This window comes from Amblyomma americanum, chromosome 1, assembly GCF_052857255.1.
Source record: "Amblyomma americanum isolate KBUSLIRL-KWMA chromosome 1, ASM5285725v1, whole genome shotgun sequence".
Classification (NCBI taxonomy): Eukaryota; Metazoa; Arthropoda; class Arachnida; order Ixodida; family Ixodidae; genus Amblyomma; species Amblyomma americanum.
In genome coordinates, this window is record NC_135497.1 from 84,899,292 (window position 1) to 84,921,599 (window position 22,308).

The window sequence follows — 22,308 nt, forward strand, 5'->3', positions numbered from 1 at the left end:
ATATCAAGACTTTGCAGAAAATACACAACTTTCACAGCCTGTAAAACGCAAACAATAGTTTTGATGTGGATAAAAATTGAGGCTTAATGATCAGGAGAGGGAAAGGGAGGAAATGGTTTTTAGCTTTTTCAGGAGATGACAAGACAGATAGACATATCTAAAAGCACAATTTTTCAGGATATTTAGGTCTGATTTGTAAGAAAATAAAATATATAAAACTGGCCACATTTCCTCTATTTCCTGAAGAAGAAAAGTCTGCCACAAACCCTATGAAAATTGAAGCACGTTTAGACATGCTATACCTTCTGGAAGTTCCCATAGACACTGGCACGGGTGAACCCTCCTGAGGATGTGACATATTGACAGTCAGTAGGTTAGATATTTTGCTACCGTAGGAATCAAACATGACCGGTTTGCAAGAGACTTGCTAGAATTCACTTCTTCCTCCAAAATCTAATGACTTGAGGCAATCGCATAGTTCGCTGAGCTTCTAGCCACCAGCCGTCGTGGTGGCCGAGTTGTTATAGTGCTCGGCTGCTGGCCCGAAAGACCGCGGGTTCAATCCCGGCCGTGGTGGTCTAATTTCTATGGAGGCGAAATTCTAGAGGCCCGTGTACTGTGCGATGTCAGTGCACGTTAAGAACCCCAGGTGGTCGAAATTTCCAGAGCCCTTCACTACGGCGTCTCTCATAACCTCAGCCTCTTTGGGACATTAAACCCCCCTAAACCAAACCTTCTAGGCACTGGCAAAATTGTTATCTTTGCATTGCTTTCGGGAAGCATCATTTAAAGGTATATTTTTTAGTTACGTGTGTATTGTTTGGTAGGTACATATTTACTGAGAATGCATTTGTGCTAGTCTTGCTAGTCTTGCTTTACTGTTGTTATTTTTTCCATATCTTATTCATTGTGGTGTGGCAGATATCACTGGATGAAGAAAAGCGAGGTGGTTGCCTTTTTCAGACTGTTGGCTTTCTTACGATAGTTAGTAGGCTTCTACTTTTCACAAAAACATGTATGGTTATCTAAGAATGCCTTTTGGCTCTCATGCACTGAAGTTTTCACGCAGCATAGACATGGAGATGTGCTGTTTTGCCCAAATTATGAAATGATGAAGCATAAGGTAGATTTTGTAATGCTGTTTAAATGTGAGCTATATGACGAGTTCATATTACTTGGTACAAAGCTGAAGAGGGCGCGCGAGGAATTTTTGTTGTGCTGTAATATAAATAGTTGGCAAGTCTGCATTAGGATGGCAGCATTTGCAACAGATAAAACAGGGTTCAAGTGTCTTTTTTAATCGTTTTAGCTAGTGCATCGTGTTGTCAGTTTTTTTTTTTTTTCTATGTGACCAAACAGTAGATATTAGTTTCATTTCATTTCCTTAAAGGCCCCATGACTGGGGTGGGAACTAATAATAAAAAAGCATTCTTAGAGTTGTACATAATTGTTACATTTTCAATGAACTTGGATGAACAGGTGATGGTGGCAATGTCGCCTGGAAGGCCGTTCCAGTCTGCAGCTGTGCGGGGAAAAAAGAAATTGGCAAAGGTGACGGTGCACGAGAGTGGACGGGCCTCATGAAAATGATGACTGGTGCGGAGTGAAATGCGTGCTGGGGGAGGGAGAATATAGCTTTTTAAGTACAGTAGCGTGCTAGAGCCACTGCTCTTCACTTCTTTACACTCACCAATAATGCTGCAAGGCCCTTACAGAATGGTCCTCGCCAGCCAAGAGCGTGGGGAAAAATGCACCAGGTTTAACTTCCTGGTGTGAGACATAAAATTTATTTTTACTGTAACAATCATTCCTATATTTTATCAGCCCTACCTGAATTTTCTGTGTAATGGCCTGGGAAAATGGAGGTGATTAAGTGTCTGTAGCAAGAGGCAGATGTTTGATAAAGGCAAGGTGGAAGTGGTGTGTTATCTGTTGTGTGTGTCTTACTGCGATGTCCCTGTGGAAGGCAAAAAGAAAAGCCCAGTAGAAATTGAAGCTACAGGGGAAGGGGGGGTGCCTTAACTGGGAATGTAGCTGAGCTTTAGGTAGAAAATGTTATTGAAGGGAGTATTTGATGTTCGCCTACATTTTAGGTATGTTTTTGAGAAGAAAATTTTCAGGTGCATTTTCTTAACGCCTGCTTCTGTTTCTGCAATTCTATGCGTTTTCCAGTGATCAGATTTCCTAAGCTTACCTGACTCGCGCTGTCCATTTCAGGAGAAACAGGTCCCATGGGAGGCTTCTGTTAGCCGCAGTGCTGCTGGGGCCGGTCAGGAGGGCGGCCATGAGGCTGCCGCTGACTCCTTGGAAAGTCCTGGCAACCTCGGTTCTGATCAGGAGGAGCCAGATGACGAACTTGAATTGCACCCTGATGTGAGTAAAGATGACCTCAACGAAAATAGTGCAGTAAATGATGGCATACGATGTCTTGAAGACGAACTGGAGGATGATTTGGATGAAGAAGAAGAGTATTGTCTCAAAGGGGAACGTCAACAGGGAGATGGAGAGGTGAGCATTAAGACTGCATGCTTGCATATGTCGTGTTGCACATTCTGGGCCAGAGGTGTGTGTGGGAATGTGCACTTGTCAACAGCCTTGCATATATGCAGAAGTACTAATGGGCACAGAGGCAGGTGTGCCTTGTAACAGTGTCGGGTGTCCACCAAGACCTTTGGATGCAGATGAGAAGCACATTGTGAGGCTTCTTAGCCTGCTATCTCTGGTTACCTATGTCATTGTGCATCAAAGGAGCAACTGTAATAGCTTTTTAACCTCAGGTGCATCAGTTTTTTTTTCATATTTCGCCTCATTTGGGTGAAGCTGGAGTTGAGTTTAAAACGTCATAAAGAGAAAATTTAATATTGCCACACTGCGAGCGCCGCCATGCGGCCGAGCGGCATGACTGGGCTCGTGTGGGAGCGAAGAAGAGGACGTTCCCGTTCGAACGCGCGCTGCTGGGTTTCTGGCCTTCGGATTAACAAAAGCCCTTTTTTTCGTGCCGCCCTACGTTTGTCGGCGACATTTTGGTGGAGGTGCTGGGTATCGTTCCATGAACGCTCACCCCGAGGGCAACTCTGACGCTGATCAGCGACGCTTGGACACAACACCCGTCCACAAAGCGAGCCGCCGCCTGCGAGGCCTACAACACGAGTTCGGCCAACTGACAGCGCCGGTAAGGGCCATGACATCCACCGCGGCTAGCCAGACAAGTCAGCACTTTCACGCACCTCGATCGCCGCCACCGTTCCACGGGGACAGGTTCGAGGACGTCGAAGACTGGTTGGCCAGCTTTGACCGAGTGGCGAGTTTCAATGAGTGGGACGGCGAGCGCAAGCTGCGCAACGTCTACTTTGCGCTGCAGGACTCGGCCAAAACGTGGTTTGAGAACCACGAAGCTTTCTTTACCACCTGGGAGGCTTTTCGTCGAGAGCTGCTAGCGACATTTACCAGCAGCAAAAGAAAAGAGAAAGCGGAAATCGCCCTGCGCTCGAGATCACAGCAGCCGAACGAGGGCGTCGCGATGTTCATCGAGGACATGACGCAACTGTTCAACCGGGCCGACCCTGCTATGCCCGAAGCCCAGAAGGTACGACACTTAATGCGTGGCGTAAAAGAGCAGCTGTTTGCCGGACTGGTCCGTGACCCGCCACGAACAGTGTCCGACTTCACCAAGGAGGCAATGGGTATCGAGCGCTCTTTACAGGAACGGGGCGCCCACTACGGACGTCAGGCTACTGTAGCAGCCTCTTCCCAGTCCCAGTACACGCCTACGTCGCTGCCTGCCGAGGACCTTCGGGAACTTGTAAGAAGCCTGGTGCGCGAGGAACTGGCGAAACTTCGCTTTGAAGCTCCACAGGTCAGCGTCGCTGCCATTACGGACGTGGTCCGCGAAGAAATCCGACGAGTTGTGCAGCCACCCCCAGCTCCACACCCGGCGCCCTCCGTTATGACGTACAGCGAGGCGCTACGAAGTCCCGGGCCAGCGATGCGAGCCTTTTCCCCCATCGCTCCTGTGCAATACCTGCAGGAGCCAATCACAACAGCACCCTCCGTGCGGCAGGAGTTCAGGCCCCCCGTGAGCAAAGTGCACGTTTGGCGTACGCCAAACAATCGGCCGCTCTGTTACCACTGCGGAGAGCCTGGCCATATCCTCCGCCACTGCCCCTACCGCAGGATGGGTTTAAGGGGGTTTTCACCTGACTCACCTCGACCACGCTACGGTGAAAGACCACGGGATATCGAACAGTACTTGGCTGAAAACGTGCAATCTTCGACCTCGCAGCGACGCCAGTCCCGATCGCCATCCCCAAGGCGGTTCTCTTCGCCCGGCCGCCCGTCATCCTCTGGCCAGTTCAGAGGTACGTCCCCACGCCGGGAAAACTGAAGACGGCGTCCTCTGGGGGTAGGACCGCCGCTGCCGCAGACAGTGAACAGCCTCCATCCGACGATTTTATGCGACGACCCCACCCGCCGACATTAAAGACGATCCCACCGCCGACCTCACCGACAACCTCAGCGACGACCCCATCGACGACGGCACCAAAAACCTCGCCGACAAATTGTCAAACAATTGTTTCCGCCGCCGAAATTCTTGTTGCCGCCGATGGCTATGACGTATCTGCACTCGTCGATACCGGAGCCGACTTTTCTGTCATGAGTAGTAACCTAGCCGCAACCCTCAGAAAGGTTCTAACACCTTGGCATGGGCCGCAGATACGCACAGCTGGTTGCCATGTGGTAACGCCGGTTGGCGTCTGCACCAGCCGTATAAAGATCCGCGGTGCAACTTTCACAGGCTCCTTCGCCGTGCTACGAGAGTGCTCTAAAGAACTGATTCTCGGCATGGACTTCCTTAAAGAGTATGGGGCGGTCATCAACCTGCATGAGGAATTGGTATCGTTCTCGACACAGCGAGCCGTTGATACCGACCCCGAGCCGCACAGAGCACCATTACGCATCTCTGATGACCACACAACGATACCGCCGAGAGCAAGCAAGTTTGTCACAGTCCAGTGTGATACCAGCTCCGGTACTCGGGGCATTGCCGAAGCGAATATGTCGCTGCTACTGTCTCGGCAAGTTTGCGTTGCTCGCGCCCTTGTCGACCTTGTTCACGCGCGTACCACGCTCTTAGTGACAAACTTTAGTTGTGAACCCCAACATTTGACGAAAAACACGGTGATTGCCCATTTTGAAGAACTTGGCGAACATGCCGGCCAATGTGCCTTATCAACAACGGCTCCCGAAATAGCCGAACAGGACACTGCAACAGCCATTAGGACCGACGTGAACCCTGACCTTCTGACCAATCAGAAACGCCGCGTGGAAAGCCTTATTGACTCTTTCCGCGACTGTTTTGCATCAACATCCAAGGTTCGCCAGACGCCAATAACTAAGCACCGTATTATCGTCGACAGTGACCAGAGACCGCTATGTCAGCGTCCTTATCGTGTTTCGTCGAAGGAGCGCGATGCTATCCGCCGCCAAGTTGCCGAAATGCTCCACGACGACGTCATACAACCATCGACGAGCCCCTGGGCGTCACCTGTTGTCCTCGTCGCAAAGAAGGACGGCAGCCTATGGTTCTGTGTAGATTATAGACGCCTCAATAACGTTACCAAAAAAGATGTCTATCCACTGCCGCGCATTGATGACTCATTAGACCGCCTCCGCCATGCTACCTACTTTTCGTCACTCGACCTTCGTAGCGGTTATTGGCAAATCGAGGTCGACGAACATGACCGAGAAAAGACCGCCTTCGTTACTCCTGACGGCCTGTACGAATTTAAGGTGCTTCCTTTCGGCTTGTGTTCTGCCCCTGCGACGTTCCAACGTATGATGGACACCGTATTAACTGACCTGAAGTGGCAGTCCTGCCTTGTTTATCTCGACGACGTCGTGATTTTCTCCGACACGTTCGAGGAGCACCTGAAACGTTTGCGTGCCGTCTTCGAAGCAATTCGTTCTGCGGGTCTGTCTCTCAAGCCTGAAAAGTGCCACTTCGCATTTCGGGAGCTCAAGTTTCTTGGCCACATTGTGAGCGCTCAGGGCGTTAGCCCCGACCCAGAAAAGACCGCCGCCGTTGCTGCATTTCCCCAGCCAACAGATAAACGAAGCTTGCGGCGTTTCCTGGGGCTTTGCGCCTATTATCGGAGGTTCGTTCAAAACTTCTCCAAGCTCGCAGAGCCGCTGACTCGCCTGACAAAAGACTCTGAACCCTTTTTCTGGGGCCAAGATCAGGAAAAAGCTTTCATAGAGCTTAAGGCCCGCCTCCAATCTACGCCTATCCTTGCCCACTTCGACGAGCAGGCCGACACAGAACTGCACACAGATGCCAGCAATGTGGGCCTCGGTGCGGTGATTGTGCAGTGGCAAGACTGTGTGGAACGCGTGATCGCATACGCAAGTCGCACTTTGTCCCGTTCCGAAGTGAATTATTCCACAACGGAAAAGGAGTGTCTCGCTGTTGTGTGGGCAATCACAAAATTTCGCCCATACCTGTACGGCCGCCCGTTTCGAGTCGTCAGCGATCATCACTCCTTGTGCTGGCTTGCGAACCTCAAAGATCCATCAGGGCGACTTGCACGGTGGAGCCTTCGGTTGCAAGAGTTCGACGTCACCATCGTGTATAAGTCGGGTCGGCAACATAGCGATGCAGACTGTCTCTCCCGAGCTCCTCTTCCGTGCCCACCAGATGAGTCCGACGACGATTCTGCTTTCCTCGGCGCTGTCACCACATCCGACCTTGCCCACCACCAGAGGGTCGACTGCGAACTGCGAACTGCTGCCTCTAATCGAGTACCTCGAAGGAACCGCTCCGTCTCCGCCCAGACTCTTCTCGCGCGGACTTTCGTCGTTTTGCTTAATAGATGGAGTCCTCTACAAGAAAAATTACGGTCCGACCGACACTGCGTATCTCCTCGTTGTCCCAACCGTGCTTCGTAAGGAAGTTCTCGCTGCATGCCACGACGACCTTTCTTCTGGCCACCTCGGTTTTTCCAGAACATTGGGACGCCTCCGCCACAAGTACTACTGGCCACGGCTTGCTGCGGTCGTCCAACGCTACGTTCGAACCTGCCGTGAGTGTCAACGACGGAAGGTACCACCGACAAAACCGGCCGGCCTTCTGAAGCCAATTGATCCACACAAATCCCATTCCAACAAGTCGGCGTGGACTTACTGGGCCCATTCCCGGTGTCCTCCATGGGAAACCGGTATATTGTTGTTGCCACGGACTACCTAAGCCGCTATTGTGAAACCAAGGCTCTTCCCCGTGGCACCGCGGCTGAAATTGCACAGTTCTTTGTTCACCACATCGTGCTTCGCCACGGCGCCCCCGTGGTTGTATTAACTAACCGGGGAACCGCGTTTACGTCGGCTCTTACACGCGAGGTCCTCCGTCTTAGTGGCACCAGTCATAGAAAAACTACTGCTTACCATCCTCAAACGAATGGACTTACTGAGAGGCTGAACAAGACCATCACAGATATGATGTCTATGTATGTCGACGCTGACCGTCGCAACTGGGACGAAATACTTCCCTACATCACGTTTGCGTACAACACCGCCCTCCAAGAAACGACGCGCTTCACCCCCTTCCGTTTGGTGTATGGCCGAGATGCCCTGACCATGCTTGACGCCATGCTGCTCCCGGATTGTACCCCCTCGTCTGCCCCAGGCGCTGACCAATTCGTTCGCGATGCAGAAGCCGCTCGCCACCTTGCTCGACAACGCATTCGCCACCAGCAGACAACTGACGCCCAGCGTTACAACCTCCGCCACAGGGAGGTGATTTACCAACCCGGCGAGCACGTCTGGGTATGGAGCCCTATACGTGTGCGCGGTCGCTCTGAAAAGCTTCTGCGGCGCTACTTCGGTCCCTACGAGGTGCTACGTCAACTCAGCGATGTGAACTATGAAGTGTACCCGCAAGGAATTGTCCGGTCTTCTCGCCCGCCCAAGTCTGAAGTCGTCCACGTGTCCCGCATGAAACCGTATTACGCCCGTTAGCCCCTCCCGGAGTTCACATTCAGTGCTGCCGCCACACGCCATCGCACTTTCGGTGTCTCCACACTCTTTATCCCCCTTGCCGGAGGCATCGAGGCGATGCCTCTTGAAAGGAGGGGGGCAATGCCACACTGCGAGCGCCGCCATGCGGCCGAGCGGCATGACTGGGCTCGTGTGGGAGCGAAGAAGAGGACGTTCCCGTTCGAACGCGCGCTGCTGGGTTTCTGGCCTTCGGATTAACAAAAGCCCTTTTTTTCGTGCCGCCCTACGTTTGTCGGCGACAATATGTGCTACAGTGGAACAGTAGTCCTTTCATGCTTGAAAAAAAAAAGTACTTCCTGCTTAACATGAAGGTAGTGACACTTTTAAACTTAGAGTGTATCTCTTCAGGTTCTATGAATACTCAATCATAATATGATCCATAGCACTGTATTTAACATTACAGCTTTCACCTTAGAATGTGCTAAGGTGAAAAGACAGCCGCTTGCCTGTTTGGAAGGAACTTGAGAGACTTTCATTCTCTTTGTGTTGGTGCTTTAAGACACCGTAATATGAAATTGGCACCAGTGGGAAGTGTGCCAGGTGCAAATTTCATTTTGCCATGTGTAGTTCTACTATCCAGCCAGCAATTGCGTACTGAACATATCCTTAAAAATGATTGTAGATGGGTCGGTCGCACAAAACTGTTTGTGCCCGTCCAGTGTTTTTTCTTGTGTATGTCTATGTATGGTGTCATGTGTCGTACCCCCACATTTGTAGTGCTTAAACACTTCGTTTGAAGGAAGAAAACCAACTCCACTGAAGGCAAAGTTTGTTACCTTGAGAGTGTTGTTTGGCACCATTCAATGATGCATGGCAGGGTGTGGTTGATGGCAGTGGGAATTTGAAATTGTACCACCTGTGATGTCACTCTGAGCTTCTCCATGCTCTTTCGATGCTGTTAGGAGAAGACTGAAATTTAATCTTTCATTACATCAGTTTTCAAATGCAAACTCTAAAAACTTGGCACGCTTTACCCACAGCCTATATATATTTGTATTCTTAAATATCGCTGAATTCTCAAAAACTGGGGCAGTTGCCCTTTGATGCCATTCCCTTAGCTAATTTTTAAGGTTTTTTTTATTACTGTTGTGCATTGTATACTATTGATTCATTTCAGGAAAGTGGTGATCCTTCTGACCTCCAAGATAAGGTGTTAGACTTCGATGAAGACAAGCGTAACCCTCAATACATCCCCAAAAAAGGGGCATTTTACCAGCATGATGACAGGCTAGTCGGTGATGGGGATGAGTCTGAAATCCCAGAAGAAAAAAATGAAGATGACAAGTGAGTAGTATATTCCAGCTAGCTTTGGCACAGCTATCTCATCTTGTATATTTGTGTTATTGGCAGGTGGTACATTAGAATTTTTTCTAGGCTGAATTGAAGTGCTGGAAGTTCTTATGTCATCCTTAACTTGTTTAGGTGGTTCAATGTCCTTTTGAGTGTTAATTTTGCATATTTCCGCACAAGTATAAAGTATGACGTGCATGTGCTCTTTTATGTCACAAAGCTGCAATCCCTTACTGTGATAGTTTTGCGAGGACTATACCATCTGCTCCAAGCTAGTGTAAGCCGGTGCAGCAGCAGCCACAGCTGGCTTAATTGCACATTGTGGCTTATCGCTTGCTGCTGATGCAGCCACATCAGATTTACAATAAAACCTCAACAATTAGAGCTTAGTTGGTTTGAAATCGAGGATAATTTGAGGAATTTTTACAATCCCATAATTTTTGATAATTCAAACCGGTGGCCTCCATTAGGCCAGTTAATTTGAAGATCTGGCGTGTTATGCGGGAATGCCCGATCCCGATTTGGTCGCAAACCCGGTGAAGCGATGGTGGTGCCACAGCGTGCGCAATAGGTGAAGTGCCCCAGCTCAAGTATTCCGAGCACAAAAACTGGCCCGCAATCTGGTTTGCAGACTGCTGAAGTGCACGTCCTTGCAAAAGAAAAGACGTGCTTCACTGCAGTCATGCAGGGGATACCACTTTCAATGTCATATGCTCTCGCTTCAAGGCATGACCGGACTGGAGGAGCGATGCACTCGCTCATCGCTTCTCTCCAGCCTGGCCGTGGTCAAGGCAGTGTCTAGCAAGGGTGCTGGCATCAAAGCAGTGTCAGTGTATGTCCCGTGACTCGACCATTCTTGCTGTGTGCGCACGATAGGTTCACTGCGTGGCACTGCATGAATACTGACTTGCGCCGTTTCTGTGTGTGATCTGCCCTGGTTAGAGGTTCGATTGAAGGTATCTCGTTCCTGCAACAAAATTTTTTGCCTGAGTTCTATTTTATTGTTGTGCTCTTTTAATTTGAATATTTTTCATGGCTGCAATAACTTCTAATTTTGAGGTTTTATTGTACTTTCTTTTAGTAGACGGTACCCCCGTTTTTTTAGCCTCTATAAAGCAAGAAAAGTACAAAACTGGGAATAGGCTGCACATGTTGACAGGCTTAGAATACTTGGAATTTGGTCTTTATTCTCATCGAGTGATTGGGTGCTTCATGTTTCAAAATGTTGCGTGAAAGTAGTAATATTGAAGGGGAGTGCAGCTTAAGTGTGTGGTAAACCAACTCGGGATGTGGTAGTTTCACTGTAGGGGATGCTCTGTTGTACTTTTCTCGCAGAACTGCTGGTTGGCATTGTGTAGATGATTAAGTGCTTTTCTTTTCTCTGGCAGGGGCTCACGGCGGCAAAAAAAACTATGGAATGATGAAGGTGTTTGGGGCCACGACATGTACCGCGAAGAAGAACAAGGACCTAAAACAAGTGAGGAACTAGTGAGCATCTATGGTTATGATATTCGAACGGAAACTATGCCTCCTCGAGCTCGGAGACGGCGACGCTATGGCCGTGGTCCCAACAAGTATCAACGAAATTGGGAGGATGAAGAGGCTTACACCCCCCGGTCAGGCTCAGGACGTGGTGGAGGCATGCGTGGTGGCCGCAGACCAAGAGGTGGTGGCCAGTTTGGGAACCCTCCTTTCCAGGACGAAGATTTTCCGGACTTAAATGCCAAGCATTCAGAGTCTGAGAGTTCTGCCATTCTAAATCAAGACCAGGCAGTGGTCAAGGTGCCGACCAAACCTGCAGCTTTCAAGAGCCCTGACCATGGAGCACCAGACAACAACAGTCCTCAGCAAGGAGAATGGGAGCACGTAGCCAAGAGCTCGGGAACGGCCCGCCGGGGTTGGGGCAAGCGCCCTTCTCAGCCACCCAGGAGGCCAGCAGATACTTCGCCGAAACAGCATGAAGATGTAGTGAAGGAAAACATGTCTTCAGATCATCATGCCAGCAAGCCTGCGCCACAGTCGCCATTGAAGACTGCTGAATCTTTCCACAGTCCACCTTCTCTTGGCAGATCTCGGGCTCTACGACATGTGCTTACGGAACAAGAACGAAGCAGACGAAAGGCAGAGATAAACGAGAAAACTGTTCCGAAAGTTGAGCTTCCGGATGGTGAGCAGCATGGCTGTTTTTCTTTGTTGTGTGCAATTACCCAGAAGACGTAGTCAACTTCAATAAGTTCATGAATCTAAACTAATGACATTTCTTGCTAAATGCATTTACATTTGAAGGGTGACCCATAGCAAAAAGGTTGAACAAGTTCCTCACTTGAGATAAAGGTTACTAAACACTATGCAACTTAGACAGCTGTGTGCACTTTTGGTTTCTTCTGAAAATCTGGTGTTTTGCTCTTTGTGGCTATGTTGATATATGTTTCGTAGCTAAAGGTATAGAATTTGGGTAGATTAAAGCTAGACTTAGGACTCTATAATCACCGTTTGAAAGTGAATGGAGGTGTTGCCTAGCCTTGGAGATAACCATAGGGAAATCGGGCTTTTGTTCACTGCTGTTCGTTTGTGAAAACAGGTAGGGGCGGTGGTGCCTCTATTTCTCTTTTTTATTTTCTAGCTTAAAAAGCTCCATTTTCGGAGGAAGTAGCCCCTTTGTCATTAGAATGGCGGTACTCTGTCAATACTGGCCAACTTTGATTTGTCCTGCGTCCCCTGTGGGAAGCTAGAATTGCATGTACTAGTAGCCATACATTGTACAGTAGAACCCCACTATAGTAAAGTAGCTCGGGTCAGCAAAAACCTTTACTATGTCAGGGTCTTTATTATATCAGGTTTTGGTCATGGCGTGGCTCTGACTATGCTCTCTGGCTGCTTACTAAGCACGAAGTTTATAAAAGAAACACTTAGGAATACCTTACATCTTGCTCTTATTGTCCCTTTATGTGGTAATTGTTTATTTTCAGGTATCGCATGTTATCACGTTTTCTGCTTGGTTTACATGTTGTGGAAGTACTGCATTTGCACGAATACAGGGCGGCTACAAATATAATGCCAGTTTGATTCCATGATCCAGTTTGATTCCAAAGCTTTGCATGATCAAGGCATCGTCCTCCGTGGCCTCAGCGTCATTTAAGAGGTTGTAAAGAAACCCGCGCGACACATTGAAGAGTGGCAAAACCGCCTACTCAGTGCCGCCGTGCCTCCGCTCCTGGCCATTGCTTCCCCGTGCTTCGCGCTACCGTGCTACGAATGCACGCCCTGCTCTTCGATTTTCTAGTCTTCACTGAACTTTTACTGGCTTTCCTTTTGTAGCGACTCGCGCTGCCTTCTTTCGACGTTCTCAGCCAGCTTTACTTTTCCTGTGTGCGCCGCGCGCTTTGCCTCACGTCCTCAAGGTCTTCGAAAAGTTGGCTTGTCCTCCCCGCTTTTGAGCTTGGTGGTGAAGCCACCTCAAAGAGCGTAGTTGCATTGTATTTTGAGTACCTATAGACCTCCTTCACCCCGAGACGTCAAGAAGATGAGGTGGTGTTGATGTCAGCCGCGACTTTCGCATGGCAGGCAAAACAGGTTCCGCCTGCCCATGCCTACCCGAGCTGCCGCAGCTACCGGCGGCTGCATCGTTTATGCCTGCGCACTGCAGAAACAGCATGTATTGACCAGCTTTGTCACTGTTGGATCCGCGTAGTAGCATAAAAGGAAATTTAAGTTAGCCCTGATAGGTTTCTCTCAGATAAATGCCGCATTAGGAAACCGGCTCACAGGGAATGGGCTGCGGTAGTAAAGTGCGAAGTTTGGGAGTCGTTCGGCACTGCCACTCAATGTATGTACTTAATAGCATGCAAGTTACTGCGTCCATCTGCGTGAACACCAGCATAGTGCGCTTTTAAGTGCACAAGGAAAAAAAGCTCATATATAGCTGCACACATATTTATCGCCCTGAGCCGGTGTGCACGGGGCGCCGGTCACTCCCACCCAAGAAATGCATTCCTTTTGTTAATAGCACAGCATGTTTTAATGGCGCGTGTTATGGCATTTAGTATTTCCTTGAAAGTGTTTTTATGACCAACGTAGTTATTTGATTTGAGTAGAAAGAAGTCTTGTGTAAGTTCTTGCGTGGTCACGTTGGCGTGCTTAGAATAGTGCATACCTTAAGTGTGGTAAAAGCCACATGCTTTTTCATTGCATCATGCATGTGTCATGTTTCACTCGGAAAGAAGCAGCCGCAAGCGTGCTGCTAACAGACACATGGCGAGATTGAGAGGGTACGCGGCAATGAAAAGTGTTTTCGTTATTTATGCATGCAATATGTAACTAAATTTGGTGCAAACATGAAATTGATATGCTAGTTTCAGTAATGCATTTTATTTTTAGCTATTCCTGTCGTAATTCTTGGGTAGTTATAATTAACACCCTCATCAAGTCACCCATCAATTCTTAAATAATTGAGTAGAAAGTGCGCAAATTTTTTTTTATGCCAGCATATTCACAAAGCCCTGTTCTGTATGATGACGCTGTTAGTTCTTTCTTTAGGTGATCGTGTACTTATGCATCCATAGTTACATGAAAACGTTTCTTACAAAAATAACTAACATAGTACTACTTGTGTAGGGAAAAAAAAATCGAGAGATTTATTACACTCCTCAATGTTTCGGCAATCGTTTGCGACATGTAGGGTCATTCTATTTTCATGTGTTACGAAATTACGAAGCTGTGAGTGATGCCAGTCGCAGAAAATATGAAAGGTCAGAAAACGAACCTTAAAGTTTATTCCCTCGTTTTTGACCTCTTCACTTGCACTTTGGTCAAAGAAATGTGGGACTGAACTCAAAGAAAGCCTCAAAGAAATCAAAGAAATTACCTGACAATTTTCGACGACCACACATCTTGAAAGCGTAGTTTATAAATTTCTACTGAATATTTTGCTATACCGTATTTACTCGCGTAATCCGCGCACTTTTTTTCCCTGAAAATCAACGCGAAGTTTGGGGGTGCGATAATTATGCGGGGAAAATTTTCAAGCAAATGTTTCGGAGTGTTTAATGCAAAGATGAATGGGTGCAAGATCAGGATTGTCAGGTCCGCAGTTAACATTACTTTCAAGCGTTACTTACCTTCGTTATAAAGTACAGGGTGAACGTAAGCTCAAGCTGCTAAAGCACTTTATTTGCCGCGTGCAACCTCCCCGTCACTACTCGCGTTGCGTACGTCCTGCAGGCAATTCTACTCTTCATCAGAGTCCGTGTCGACTCTGGAATCCATGGTTTCTTCATCTTCCGATGCTTCTTCGTCGTCCCACACCAGGTGGTCCTCGGTCGCATCCAGGGCGTTCGAAATTCCTGTTTTCTTGAAGCTTCAATCATCAATCATCCCCCATGCCTCTGATACCCAGCTGCGCAGCAGCTCCATGGACGGTCTTGATCTTGCCGCCCGGCGTCAGAGCATGTTCACCTTCGGCCATCCATTCTGCGTACAGCCTCCGGACGTTATCTTTAAATGGCTTGTTCAAAGATACGTCAAGAGGCTGTAGCATTGATGTGAGGCCGCCAAGTATAACAGCCAGGTCCGTGCGCAGTTCCTTGAACTTCGCCCGAACCGACTCTTGAAGATGGCCCCGAAAGCTATCAAGCACGAGGAGCGACGGAAAAAGAAGCGCTCCCGGTCGCCGCCCCCACACAGTCTTCACCCAGTCCACCATAAGGTCCGCGGTCATCCACCCTTTTTCTTGGACGCGCACGTGTATACCAGGGGGGGAGCTTTCCTTTCGTCAGTGTCTTCCGCTTGAAAATGACGTACGGTGGGAGCTTCCGCCCGTCCGCCGTCACGCCTAGCATGACCGTGCACCTCTGTTTTTCGGCACCTGTAGTCCTGACGTGCACAGTCCGAGCGCCTGTCTGTTCGACTGTCCTGCTGCTGGGCATATCGAAATTCAGCGGAGTTTGGTCCGCATTCCCTATCTGGGAGAGCAAGAAGTTTTTCTCCTGCCGGATCCTGATAACGAATGGATGGAAGTCCACTATTTTCTCTTCATAGGCTGCGGGCAGGCGCTGGCAAAGCGTCGTTCGTCTCCTGAGCGAGAGTCCATTGCGTTGCATAAATCGTGTGGCCCACCCGTTACTAGCGCGGAATTCTTGCACTGGGATGCCCTCCTTTCTTGCGATTACGAGCGCCTGGTTCCGTATCAAATCAAGCGATACAGCACACCCATCCGCTCGTCGAGCCTTGATATATTCCAGCAAAGAGGATTCGACGGCAGGAAATTTCCCAGTCTTCGGTCCACGGAAGGCCCGGCGCGTCTTACCAATCGTCTTTGAGTTCGTTGTGTTGCCGTCTCCAATACCGGACGCAAAACTCGTTGACGCCGAAGTGTCTGCTGGCTGCGCGGTTGCCATGTTCCAACGCAAACTCAATAGCTTTTAGCTTAAAAGCTGCTGTGTAGCTTGCGTAGCATCCCATGGCGAAGCGGCACAAAGAGCACGGTGCAACACGCAAACAAGGCAAACGAGGCCTACAAGACACCGGAGAGCTGGTGACACCTTCGCAAAATGGCAAAGCGGTGGTGAGTGGATGAGCGGTAGCGGCAGTGGCAGTGGATGATAGCACAGTACCGCCGCCTAGTAGCACGCGCGCCCAACCATGGCAGTTAGTTGTGGCCGAAGTCAATAGATGGCGATCGCTACGGCAAGCAGACGGCTTGCGGCAGTAATTTTGGCGGTGCAATGATTATGCGGGGAAAAAAAATTTTTCCAATTTTTGATAGCCAATGTTGGGGGTGCGAGCATTAAGCGAGTGCGAGCATTATGCGAGTGCGAGCATTATGCGAGTGCGAGCATTATGCGAGTGCGAGCATTATGTGAGTAAATACGGTAATTTATTGCCACGAAACAGAAAACTTCAGGGCTAAGAAAGAAAATAATTCCAGAAATAAAAAATTTTCACCAAATTGACCAGTTTAACAAGGGGAGAATTCGGCATGGCTGGTGCATGATCTTGTGGCTGAAAACGGCGCTTGCGCGAGACAGAGGAGATCGGGGACACGATGCTGCGCCGAAACAATGCCAGCGCTTCTCCTCACTACTTTCCCGGGGTAAAATCATTCCAACAAGTGCAGAGTGTCAAAAACTTATTTTAATCAATCCCTAGCGTAGAAATCAATGGCCGAAACGCTTATGTTTACTACTAACCATATATACAATACAAAGTGGCGAACTATTGCTCTGAATACGCCACACGTGGCCAACCCGAGCTCGTGTACTTCGAGAAATTACTAAATTGAAAGCATCAACCAGTGCTGTGATTCGCAGAAACTGAAAACGCGCCTACAAGCCTTGAAGACCCGTGCTCAACACCTCTCCGCGACGCCACTCCCTAGCCTTCTGCCTGCTGCGAGCCTGCTAGCGATTGCAGTGCCACCTCGTTTGTTGGCAAACATGCAGGAGGTCTATAGGCCTCTTGATCCTAGACTTCGCGCATGCCGCGACGTCGTCATTCCAAGTGAAGTACATCGCCACGGCCAGAAGCTCTTTACTATAGTCGTTCCTTCGAAAAAAATCTTTACCATGACCGAAAAAAATGTACAGTCATTTATGGAAGGCGAAATGGGACCGTAGCTTCACTTGACTAACAGTTTTTACTATAACAGAGTTTACTATATAGCAAGGTTCTACTGTATATGTATTATTCATATTCATCTATTCTGTTGAGCAGGCTTTGTCCAACTGGAGGATTTGAAATTGAATTGCTAATATTGATAACTAGGATCATTTTTTAACTTTAAAACAGAAAGCATAGCAGTTTTTTTTTTCTTTGTGCTCAGCTTTATTTGTAGTTCGAGCGATATTAAAGGGCAACATCCGAGGTTTTTCTAACATTTTGAGTTGATACTCCCCTCCCTCTGCCACAACAAATGGGTTTTTAAAATACAGAGAGGAACGATTTTAGAACAGGAAACCGAAACATGGTCTGTGGCCAGGGACAATGCTCCACGTGGCACAGTGATGACGTCAGGCATGATTAGAAAAACACCCGTGTGCACATTGAATGGCTGAAGTAGAGACTAAAAATGATGCTTCCCTTCATAAATAGCCTGAGACGATCTTACAGATGCCTTAAAATATTGTTAGTGAAGCAGGGAGCGGGCATCAACGTGCAGGGAATGTTCGTGACGTCAAAAATGCAGTGTTGCCCATAATTATCACTTGACTGAGGCCATGGAAATGGCATACATCATAATCTATCTGTGTTGGCATGAAATGTTGCATGGTTGCCAAACCTGGTAGCAGTAATCAGGAATAAGAGGGGAAAACTACAGTATAAGTTTCATAAGAATATGGTAACCTCTAAAAACTCCTGGAGCTACTGATGGTGTCTATTACCTACATCATGTTTTCTTCATTCCTATAAACCTTGTCAGTTCAGCACTGCTTTGCACAACTTGCAAAGTTGTGTTCTTATCAGGTTTTAATGCCATGTTTAAGGTGGTGCAGCAGACTTGACCAGGAACTCTGCAGCTACAGTAGCCCCAAGAGGAGGTCCGATTGGAGGTACTGAAGTGGCAGGAAAACCAAGGCGCTACTCTTCCCTGCGCCAGCGGCCACTTGCAGAGGTATGGTCTGAGTAGGTAGAAAATTGGCAGGAATTTTTTGTTGCTTCTTACTGTGCTGCAACTGAGTTCACAGAAAGGCACACTTTTTAACAGGCAGCCAAAACATTATGGGCACATGATTATTGCTGCCACCTGTTCTTTTCTGTGTTCACTTTCTGCGTCCCTTGGGTTTTTACTGAATCGTTTGCCTTGTTTGCATATGCCAATGATTTGTGAATCGGAATTGCATTGTGTAGCTCATTGCTCCTGAAGTAGAGGTTTGTGTGCCTTTTTCAAGTCCTCGGAGCTCTTGCTTTTTCAAAAATTTTTTTACTTTTCATGTCTGAATGTCAAGATGCCAAGAAGCATGTGCTTTGAGTCAAGCTCAGTTGACTCCCTTCAAGCTGAACCGGATGCAAAATCTGCTGAGCTTATGAAATCTGTTTAATATAAATTACCAAAATGTAAGGTCATGTAAGAGTATATAAGCACTGTTTGGAAACTAGGAATTAGACAAAACTTTTGATCAGATGGTGTTAACATGCAATCTATTTATTGGACAGCCTGAAAAAAAAATATCAGAAACCGGACATAGCAATTGCAGTCAACCTTTTAGTTGTCAGAACTTTAGCTGTTTGGCGGCATTTTCTGTTTTGTCACTCAGAACATTTGTACATGTGCACACCGAAGTTTTCAGAATACTGAAATCAAGAAAAACCTTAGTTTCCTCGCAGCCTATATGTGCTGACATGCATGGGGGAAACATTGTACAGGTTGAGCTGGAGAGAGCAAAGCACATTGTTCAGTTCATGGCTACATGTTTAGAATGCCGAGCAATTAAGTTTTGTTGGCATTTTTGTGTTCTGAAAACGTTTTGTGGACAACTGTACATTCTTTGTTGAGGATTTCAAGAGAAGAATTTGGCTAATTACATGTCACGTGGTATCGGATGGAAGGGCATTCGTAATTATGCTGTCAGTCTTTTTTTTTTTAATGTCGTGGCTGTTTGTTGCATTGCCGTTCCTTACACACTGCGACACAATGACTCCACCTAATCAACCACTTGGAGTTGTGGAGCACTGGCATAGGAAGGCAAGGTTGCATTAGACAGCGCTGAAGTCAAGTTGCAAGGAAAGCTTTTTTTTTTTTTGCATTGGGTCTTTGGGAAATCCAGCTGTGGTCCCAAACTGCTCAATTTAACTCTTTCGGGACGTGAAGAAACAGGTCATTCTGAGGGGCCTTGAAAAAACACTATTAAAAACTGTTTTCAAAACCCTAGTATGACATATACCAAAATATAGGTATATAAATTCTCTTTCATACAAAAAAAAAATTTCACTTAGATGTTCGAGTGTGAACTTTTGGAGCAAAAAATTAAGACAGAGTTGAAAAACAAGGAATATAAAAATAAGAAACGATAATAAAAACTTAAAAACGTACAAAAATATGGCACAATGCCTCTATTCAAACGAAAGTGAAGGCATGTCCAGGCGTATTCCATCTACTATCGACACTCCCATGAGCACTGTGTGCACAGTTAAAACTAAAAAGAAAAATCCTTCTAAGCAAGCGCGCAGAATCGTCGTGCACAAACGTGTTTTTTCTAATCGAGTTGAAGAGCGAAAGGGATGGATGGACGGACAGGGTCGCGAGGATGAGCCATTAAAGGCTTTCCCCTTAAAATTGCAACCACGCTGTAGCATCCTTGATATCTAGTTGGTCTTGCCTATGGTGCCGTGCTTAGGTTTCGTTAGTAAGTTGACCCCCCCCTTCCCACTTCGGATTTTCAAATAAAAAAAATAGGTAGACTTGCATTCGTGCACCGATGTGCTTAATTGAGCCATTGTTCAACCGCCATCATGCACACTAATCACTGTATCCAACATTTGCACATAAATATGAGCGCATACACTGATGTAAAAATTCATTTCGAAAATGTTTTGTGGGGTTTCTAACTCAACTGCTGCGAGATCTGGTACTTGGATGCCAAGCTTTCTTTTTATTTCAGATACGTCTCTTGAAGGGTTTAGTTTTGGTGAGCGTATGGTGGTAACAGTCTTACGATATTGCAAACCATGCAAACAACACTGAAGACCTTATAAATCATAACTGGAGGTCGTACTTTTCTGTTTTTATTTTTCAGAATTTCAGTGAACTTTTTGTTGTTTATTTCAAAATTTGTTGTTTATTTCAAAAGGCCACTTGTTTTTTTTTTTTTGCCGAATATTTCTTTCCGTGTACGAATTTTTGGTTTTTTTTCATGAAATAATATCCAGGTGCGGTCAAAAGTGACATGGATTTATCTCTGCATTTTGTCTGAAAAACCAACAGCTGATATGGCAGTTTTTATCACATAACATTCATATTAAAGAGATCTTTGCAGAAGGAAGTTGCGCAGTCTTAATAAAAAAAAAATGCTGAAGTTAAATGATCAGCAGGCAGCGAGACAAAACTTTGGAGGATGTTCAGTTCTAAAAATTTGGTTGCCATAGGCTGGGTGCACTTTCTGTTAAACAGGATGGCTGCGTGCCATATGGTTCACATGGCGAGGCAGCGATGCAACTGCTGCTTAATAGTCGCGTAGGCCAGAACATGGTACTTTTGTACCACTGTTTTATCACTTCATGAAACTTCACATGCATCACATCTTTTTAACGTGAGTTGACCGTTCAACTTGTGTTTGGCGCTCTTTGGCCTGAGATGCCCTTGCGCCATTAAAACCCATCATCAAAAGTCCAACCCCTAATCGTAATCCTTAGCCGCCGCAGTGGCTTAGTGGTTATGGTGCTCGGCTGCTGACCTGGAAGACGCGGCTTCGATGCCAGCTGCGGCGGTCGAATTTCGATGGAGGCAAAATTCTAGAGGCCATTGTACTGTGTGATGTCAGTGCACGTTAAAGAACCCCAGGTGGTCGAAATTATCCGGAGCCCTCCACTGCGGCATCCCTCGTAGCCTCAGTCGCTTTGTGACATTAAACCCCATAAACCAAACCTAATCACAATGCCAACATGCATGGAATACCTGATGTTATGAGAAGCATTACCGCAGTTTTAGGATTCTAAAATTGGGTTCTGGAGCCCTTGAGTTTCTTGATGTGCACAGTGGGTTCCCCAAGCACCTGAAGGCATGCATGCCTCAACCCCCCTCCCCCACACTTTCTTTTATCTTTTACCAACTTTAATGTGGGATTAACCATGCTGTAATTGCTCATAGCATACTGTTTCGTGATGTAGCCGCCACTCATTTTTTGAGGGACGAATTCCAAGAAATACAGGGTTTTTAAACATTTCTTGCTGAGAACCCCTGCTTTAGGTGTCTTTTATTGCCTTTCCTGTTTTTTAACTGATTTAGTTGACTTATAGAGGCCTTTTCTCACCAGACTCCTCCCTACACCGAGGCTACCGTTGCTGCTCCTCAATTGCCGAATGCACAGGCTCCACCACCAGGGCCTAGTCAGCCTCAACAAGCCATTTTGACTGCGGCACATTTTCAAGGTCCCTATGCACCCTATCCTGATGATTACAGTGAGTGCTTTGTATCTTTTTCTTTAGACGATTCCAGCTGTATGCCACGTTGCATGAAGCCGTAACTGTTATGAGGTTCTTCATTAATCTGTCTAGAGCAGAGTTCAATACACATCATTGTCTATTGTGTAATCTTTTATGTGTAATCTTTCACTCTTATGATGCATTCACACTCGATTATTCGGCATCAGGAGCAAGTGAACTGCTCTGACTCTCACACTTGCATACCTGCCAACCCTCCCGATTCCCCCGGGAGACTCCGGATTTTTTACTTAACTTTCAGATTGTATGAACACATCCTTATGTCTCCCGAAAAGCGTCTCTGCCCACACAAGAATGGTTTTTGGGAAACGGGCGCCACAGTATCCGCAACCACGGCATCACCATCAACGGTCGCACTAGCATCTTCGGCTAAGCAGCCGATCAAATCCAAATCAAGCTAAGCCAGAGTATCTGTAGCTGGTTGAATTTCGTGCTTGCTGTTGCTCGCTGTACTGTTGCTACTGCTTGTGTGTATGTTTAGGGTTGGCTAGGCCGTCAGTGTGCGGTGCGCAGCAAATTCTCGTGTGCTTGATGTCATGGCGCTATCAAAGCTCAAGAAAAGATACTGTATCTACTTGCATAATTTTCGAAGCCCCAACTTTTCACCCGGATTTTTTGAAAAATTTTACTTGCATATTTTGCACACTCTGTTGCGTCAGACCACCAACACTCATGTGGCTGCGCGCAAGGCAGGTTTGGGAAGATTGGCGAGGCCGCGTCGCCTAATGTGGCTGCGAAAGGTGCGACTGACGAGGGCACGAATTTCGTGCCACTTGCTGTTTAACCGGCTCTCTCACTTTGGTGGTCGCTTTCCCA

General features: G+C 47.3%; 1 protein-coding gene across 1 annotated transcript in view; it reads left to right on the forward strand.

Moving 5' to 3' along the window:
* Positions 1 to 1,395: 1,395 nt before the first annotated feature.
* Positions 1,396 to 22,308, forward strand: part of LOC144109702 (uncharacterized) — a 151,188-nt gene continuing 130,275 nt past the window's right edge. Inside the window, exons 1-6 of the mRNA XM_077642527.1 lie at positions 1,396 to 1,404; positions 2,218 to 2,508; positions 9,167 to 9,333; positions 10,728 to 11,506; positions 17,820 to 17,947; positions 21,306 to 21,450. Coding sequence (XP_077498653.1) covers positions 1,396 to 1,404; positions 2,218 to 2,508; positions 9,167 to 9,333; positions 10,728 to 11,506; positions 17,820 to 17,947; positions 21,306 to 21,450 — 1,519 coding nt within the window. The remainder of the gene's footprint in view (positions 1,405 to 2,217; positions 2,509 to 9,166; positions 9,334 to 10,727; positions 11,507 to 17,819; positions 17,948 to 21,305; positions 21,451 to 22,308) is intronic.